Genomic DNA, 7,653 nt, shown 5'->3' on the forward strand with positions numbered 1-7,653 from the left:
GCCAAAGGGGAAGGGGAAAAGCAGCCCACTAAGGGGTAGTGCGCCCCCCACACCCTTTCCCACGTTAGTTGGGGAGGTGGGGCGCCTCCACCTGGTTTGGGAGGCAATCCTCCACCTGCTTGGCTTGGGGGGCAAGTCTCCATGTATGATCCTGGTAGCTAGGCTTGGGAGGCAATAGGGATCCAACGCATGCAAATCTTGGAGCATCGTGTGTTGCGCACATCCAAACACCCACGGCCAGCGAGCAGGACATGCAAAAGCTATCTCCAAACGGAAACAACCGATTGTTCGATCAAAGGGAGCATTAAGGAGTCAGATTGTCATGGTGATACGGGTGCATCAGTGTCCAGGCCAGGAGCCTCTGGGCCGGATGATGCCACGGCTAACTCAACAGCCTGTTATTCATTTTCTCAAAAAAAAAACCTGTTATTCATTTAATTCTTCGATTAAATTAAATTGTGAGTAAATTTTGTCTCTTTTTTTAACAAGTTACAACTTGTTATGCTCTGAGTTCTATTATATAAGAAGACAAAGATTTCTTTTTTTGAACAGGGCACAACCCCCTTCCATTATATAAGCATAATGAAAATACAACCATTTGTCCTCCGACCAAGTTTAAAGAAAACAAAGAAAAGGGAAAGCGAGTTCAGTGCATCGCCAGAAAACCCACTGCAAGTGTCCGTCGTCGAAACACTTGCTATAGGGCGAAAACCCGACGGCACCTATCAGCAAACTACCCAAAAGGCAGGAAGAGTTCAAACGGGTTTAGGGGACGCTCACAAGGGAGCATATATAGGCAACCAAACTACATACACAGGAGCAGTAACCAGCAAACCCAAAGTCTACAAGGCAAAAGACTACGAACGATGCAGCCAGTGAAGCTTCGGGTCTCCGTCGTGTCATCAGCAGCTGCATAAATTCTCATCATAGTCGCTGTGTTGTTCCAGCTGAGCGGCCGCGCACCACATACCATTGCTTCCCGATCCTCACCTTTCAGCAATCCTGCCCAGAGAAATACACAAGCAGAAAACACCACATGAAACAGAGACCTGGGCATTTTAATTCAAAGGTTGCTTTGTTACAGCAATTCCAGATTGCCCAACACACTGCAGCAAGACCAAATGTATAGAATTTGGCTCCATCCGGCAATAAAACATAACATCATGAGTAATACTGCCAAATTTTATTTGGACGGAGATTAGTACCCAAAACTGAGCCAACAGTATGCCATGCTACTCTGGCTACTCGGTAAAGGAAGAATAGATGTTGAGAGGTCTCTCTATCATTGCAAAATGAGCATTTTGGGTTACCAGCCCAATTGTGCATGGTCATCACGTCTCTAGTCAGCACTGCGTCTTGAAATAATTGCCAAAGAAAAATCTAAATTTTCAGAGGTATCCTTGCAGTCCAAATCCATCTGAAATCATAACCCACAGTGTTTTAAATTGTTTCAAGGTATTCGTACACAAACTTGGTAGTAAAGCTCTTTCTAGGGCCCAAACCCCACCTGATCTGGTCAGGTAACTCATTTATTAAGCTCCAAGAGTTTATTAAGCTATTCGCAAAATAAAAGAGTTTATTAAGTTTCGCATCTCTACCCACTCCTCCAACAAAGGGGGGTGAAGACGTCTATGAAAGGAAACTGTCAATGTTGATCACCCCTCATTCAGAGACAATGAATCTTGTATATTGCAAATGTTGAACAGCAAAGGAAACTTAATACACAAGGAGGCATTATTGTTCAAAAGATCCGTCCACAACCTGGCAATGTTGTGAGAGTTCAGCATGATTTTTCTACGAGCGTGGATCTGGTGACCACGGGGTTCGGTGCCCGACTTTTGTGGTTCGTTGGATGCCAATCCGACGGTGAGGCCCTAAGTAAGTATACCAGTTCATAATAGCATGAAATAGGTAAAGAAGCTTCATTGTGGTACATATGTTGCAGCCTTGCAAGAGCTGGTACACTGCATGTACGGTACCCCACAAGTTAGATGGGATATAGCTGCTACGTGTACTGGCAATCTGACTTGCATATCTATCATCTACTGGCCCTATAAATTTTTGCAAGCGAACCTGCATTTTGCAAGATTATTTTGTAAGAAAATTTATGCAACAAAAATTTGCAAGAGGATATGCATTTTGCAAGTAAACTGTGTAAGAAGAATTTTGCAAGAAAAAAATTGCAAGGGAATCTTCTGCTGGGTTTGCAAGAACAATATGTTCGGAAAATTTAGCAAGAAAAATTCATATATATTACCGGGCAAAACATACCATATTATCGCACCAAAAAACTCTCTGTTGAACGGTTGAAGCTACTCCATATAGCCCTGCACGTGTGCTAGAGTCCTAGCCAAAGCATTGCTCGTTACTCTTGCTGCATGCATCTATTGCATTCACTTGTCTAGCTTCTGGCTTGCTACCATGACTCTCCTATTTGTACTTCTGCTTCAGATGAATGTACAATACCAATGACGGTTTTTAAGGGGTCACCGTTGGATGGTATGGGGTGAATGAACGGTAGATAGAGGGATGGGGCAGTGCACCCATGGACACCGGATGATTTCTGTTTTTCTGCCGGCCATATAGTACATTTTTACCTTCAGAATAGCTTTCCACGCGGAAGAGAGCGGCTTCTTAAAGATGGAATAAGGTTCTCCCTGCCTAGCCCCCGTCTCGGTGGTGCGTCTAGTATCGTCGGAGGGCGTGTGAAGGTGTGTCTCCGGCGGACGTTGCGGGATTTGGTTGGTGGTTGTCTATGGTGGATCTGCACGGATCCGTTCTTTGTTCGTCTTTGTTCTAGTGTCCTTAGGTTGGATCCTTCCGATCTAAGCTTCTCTTCATCAGCGGCGGTGGTTGTTCTGACGGTCCTATGGGCCTTAACGCGACTACTTCCCGACTGTCTACTATAACAAGTTGTGTCCGGCTTTGGTAAGGGAGGAGTGATGAAGGTGGTGCGCCTTCAGCTCGCTTCAGTGCTTGTAGTCGTCGCTAGGTGGTCTATAAATCTGAATGTTTTATTATTTTTAATGTTCGTTGTACTCACATGATTGAAAATGAATAGATTGGAAGGTTCTCGAAAAAAAATAATGGGACGGCTATATTACAGTCTAAATTAGTGGGATGATCTTAATTTATTTATATCCAATAATATAGTGAAAAATAAAATCTCTTCACGATATATAAGATATTTTCTTAACACCGGTGGTTCTGGATCCAGCGTACAAGCCATCGAAAGAGACGGCGGCAATAGTGCGACGAGGACAACTCGTTCATTATGCCACCAGCCCAACACAGAGCTTGATTAGCTATCAACACCACCACGCTTAGCCATCACAGCGGGACTCCATTCTCAGCGTGAGTCCGTGACACCGTCTTACGCACACAACAAGGTCAGCCATGGACAAGAAGAGGGTGGCCATCGTCGGCGCCGGCCTGAGTGGCCTGGCGGCGTGCAAGCACCTACTGGAGCGCGGCTGCCGGCCGACCGTCTTCGAGGCGGACACCGTCCTCGGCGGCGTGTGGGCGCACGCACCAGAGTGCACCAGGCTCCAGACGCCACGGCCCATGTTCCAGTACTCCGACTTCCCGTGGCCGGAGTCTGTCACGGAGGTGTTCCCGGACCACCGCCAGGCCGCCGACTACCTCGACGCCTACGCACGCCACTTCGGCGTGCTCGACTGCATCAGGTTCGGCCGCAGGGTGGTCGGGATGGAGTATGTGGGCGTCGGCGAGGAGGAGGTGGCGGCGTGGGAGGACTGGGCTGGGTGCGGCGAGGCGTTTGGTTCCGGCGACGGCGAGTGGCAGCTCACGGTGGCCGACGTCGACGGTATCATGGAGGTAAGGGCCCAACCAGTTTGCACATACTTCCAAGGTACGTATATACTGTGTGTGCCCCTGCTTACACCGCACCATTGGTGCGCTCAGACCAGCACACTGCACTGTCGGATGTCGGTGATATTGATCCGTTTGCCTTTATTTGATGATGATAATATGCTGCACCTACTAATTTGATTTCTCGGCACATGAACGTCACACTCACACATGGAGGTGCCACCTACTCCCCAAAAAATGGCATGTGACCACTGGATGTGAATAAATCAACATCTACTTTTCTGATCTTCTGACTTCAAGTGATACTCCGTGTACTCCCTCCGTCCGGAAATACTTGTCATCAAAATGGATTAAAATGAATGTATCTATAACTAAAATACATCTAGATAATCCATTTCAATGACAAGTATTTCCGGACGGAGGGAGTACTAGTAACCTCTCATCTTTGAAGTTCTAGATTGAAGCTTCGGTGACCACTAGCCTTCAGAATCTCAGGGAAAAAACTAGGAGCAGGAATCAAAGATTTTTGTTTACTAGTTACTATAGGGCAACAGCCCTACAGTCCTGTATTCTAGATTTTTTTTTCCAGGCTTGTTTAAATCTGCTCCCACCGGTAGTCGAACCCAGGATTTGGGGTGCTACTGAGGTCACTGCAACCACGAATTCCTTGCTAGTAAGGGAATAATAGCAAAGTACGGTTCCATGAATTATTACTGTACCAACACTCCTCTACCATCAACACATAACCGGCATCTCAAAAAAAATCACCCGGCACCGATCATATGCATGCTTGCACGTTGAGAGAAATGAGTTAGCGAGGACCACCTATTTAGTTATGTAGGATGTTCAGCTTTTACAATCGAACAACACGACAAACACCCAGATACAATCGATGGTAATCCTACGATCAGACTATACCCTGGAAGCGAAGAAGGAGTCAACTAAACTATCAGACCATGTTTTTATTGTACACATGCAACATAACTTTAGAAGTGCGAAAATTTTACTCTCCAAGATGTTTCTACATAGGTACCATAACATCAGTATTTCTATGAAAACACGCTACACCAAGAAAATTAAAATCAGGGAATATATGTGCACCATTTTCCAAATGTAATGCGTATAGATTGGCTAAGGGACAAGCAATTTTAATACTCCCTTCGATCCTTGTTACTTGTCGCTCAAAGGGATTTATCTAGCAGTATTTTAGTGCTAGATACATCCATTTGAGCGACAAGTAATATGGATTGGAGAGAGTAGTATTTTGTTAACTCGGAGTATATTTTTCTAGACTTAACCTTCCAGGTAAATGAAACAATGTTCATAAATCAAATTGTATGTGCAATTCTATTTGCCTTCTTTTCAGGTACACAAGGCAGACTTTGTGATCCTTTGTATTGGGAGGTTCAGTGGTGTGCCCAACATACCTACATTTCCAATTGGCAAAGGCCCAGAAGTGTTTGACGGGAAAGTGATCCACTCCATGGAGTACTCGAAAATGGGAGGCAAAAATGCTAGAGATATGATCAAGGACAAGCATGTGACTGTTATTGGCTACCTGAGATCAGCAGTAGACATTGCAAATGAGTGTGCCAACGTCAATGGTATGTAGACGATGCCACTTTCTTACAATATGATTATCTCCTTTCCTCTTGCATGAAGGTTGATATATCAAACTTAATTAGTGTTAAACCTAAGTGTTACAATATGTAGACGATTCCTGCTTTATTAAATGTGTCATTGTCTAACTTGGTTATAAAGTCTTGGGTTACATAGTTGCCTCAATAAAACAAAAATAGAAATGCTATGATTTTATTACTAATTGTTTATTTATTTTTTAGGTACCGAAAAACCATGCACGATGGTAGTACGAACAAAGAGTTGGAATATACCAGACTACTATGCTTGGGGCGTCCACATTTCAAATTTCTATCTCACCCGTTTCGCCGAACTACTTATTCACAAGCCTGGTGAAGGCTTTCTCCTCAACATGGTCGCTACTGTCTTGACTCCACTGGTAGGGCTACATGTTATAATTTTTGTATTAAATTCTAATTGAACTTGTTTAAATGGTTTTTTTTAGATTAAACCGATACATGCATGTGTTTTCCTTGTTTGTGTTGAGTAGAGGTTGATTTTTTCGAAGTTTGTTGAGAGCTACTACTCAATTGCAATGAGGAAGCATGACATGGTGCCTGACCATAGCTTTTTTGAGGGATTAGTGGCATGTGTAGCTGCCATTGCACCAAAGGATCATTACAAGAATCTGGAGGAAGGTAGCATCGTTCTTAAGAAGTCAAAAACATTCAGCTTTTGTGAAGAAGGTGTGCATTTTGAAGGTGAATGTACTCCAGTAAAGAGTGACATTGTTATCTTCGGAACCGGATTCAACGGTGATCAAAAGATCAAGGACATGTTCACATCAGAATACTTTCGGAGCATAGTCGTTGGCTCAACATCAACGACCGTGCCACTTTATAGGTAATCACCTCGCTATATATGCACAATATTTATGTAGTTTGAACGTCTTGATTTTGAAGTGTACACTAATCCCTTATTTTAGGGAGTGCATCCATCCAAAGATTCCACAGCTCGCGGTCATCGGCTATTCCGAGAGCTTGACAAATATCTATACAACAGAGCTTATGTCCAAGTGGATATCACATTTTATGGATGGTGGTTTCAGATTGCCAAGTGTCAGAGAAATGCAGAGGGATGTCCTTGAATGGGAGAAGTTCATGAAGCGCTACTCTCGAGACTATTTCCGTAGGTCATGTGTTGGAATTGTTCATATATGGTACAATGATCAACTATGCCAGGACATGGGATGCAACCCAAGAAGGAAGAAGGGTTTTTTCTCTGAATTATTTGAGCCTTATGGTCCTTGTGATTATGTTAATCTTCACCCCAAGTAATAGTAGATCACATGTTTGCACACAATAAGTTTTCTACCAGATCCCTCATGTACACACATGTATAAGTTGTCTACCAGATCCCTCGTTGTTTACATACTTGCATGGTTACTTGTTATAATATTGTATGGTATTGTGCCAGGACATGTTCCTAGACATTAATTGTAGTCGGGTTGGTGGTTTGTTTGGTCCACTAATCTAGTGTAGTAATATCCAATGTCAAGGAAGAAATGAAACCATAGGCACAATTATACCATATAGTCATGCCTCTTAGAAATCCCTTATTGAAAGTATACTATATATGTAGAATTATATATAATGCTAGCTTATATTTTCTATTACTAATCCCTAGCTTACGAAACAGTAATAACAATACATATGTAAGATTTGAGTGACTGGAAATTTACTCACCTCAAAAAGATACAAAAGTATATAAACAAAGACTATGTCATCGTTTGAAATAGTGTTAGTCTCTTTATCCTTTGGTGGGATATATACTTACATTATTTTTTAGCAAAGACCACACACAACAATTCAAACTTGACTAGTGAAATAGAATAACAAAATTGTGATAGACTATAACCTCATGACATATTGCCTTATATATCCCAAATTTCACTAAGATGGTCAAATGTGGGGCCTCCGTACACATCCATCGTGGGTACCATCCGGTCGCGAATGAAGTCCAGCCGCACATAGAGGAAAGCCCACACTACCCTCCCGACACCGCCCAAGACTGTCGGACCAAGCCTAGCAGGCGCCATCGCTGACGGAAGAGCGCCGCCAAAACCACGCCACCACCTCCACCGGCCAGGCCCACTATGGCAGAGGCGGCCACCCGCAGCCCGCGCCGCCTGGAGAGAACCCGTCGCCACCACCTCGGGTGTGGAAAAACACTGCACTGCATGTC

At 43.8% G+C, this 7,653-nt stretch overlaps 1 protein-coding gene across 1 annotated transcript; it reads left to right on the top strand.

Annotated features, from left to right (window-relative positions):
• The first annotated feature begins 3,330 nt into the window (after positions 1 to 3,330).
• On the top strand, positions 3,331 to 6,937 carry LOC123040380 (probable flavin-containing monooxygenase 1). Its single transcript, XM_044463243.1, has 5 exons — positions 3,331 to 3,837; positions 5,198 to 5,435; positions 5,673 to 5,848; positions 5,960 to 6,312; positions 6,395 to 6,937. Exons 1-5 carry the CDS (start codon positions 3,397 to 3,399, stop codon positions 6,744 to 6,746), a joined length of 1,560 nt encoding a protein of 519 aa, XP_044319178.1. The 5' UTR covers positions 3,331 to 3,396; the 3' UTR covers positions 6,747 to 6,937.
• The last annotated feature ends 716 nt before the right edge of the window (positions 6,938 to 7,653 follow it).

Source organism: Triticum aestivum, chromosome 2B (assembly GCF_018294505.1).
Source record: "Triticum aestivum cultivar Chinese Spring chromosome 2B, IWGSC CS RefSeq v2.1, whole genome shotgun sequence".
Classification (NCBI taxonomy): Eukaryota; Viridiplantae; Streptophyta; class Magnoliopsida; order Poales; family Poaceae; genus Triticum; species Triticum aestivum.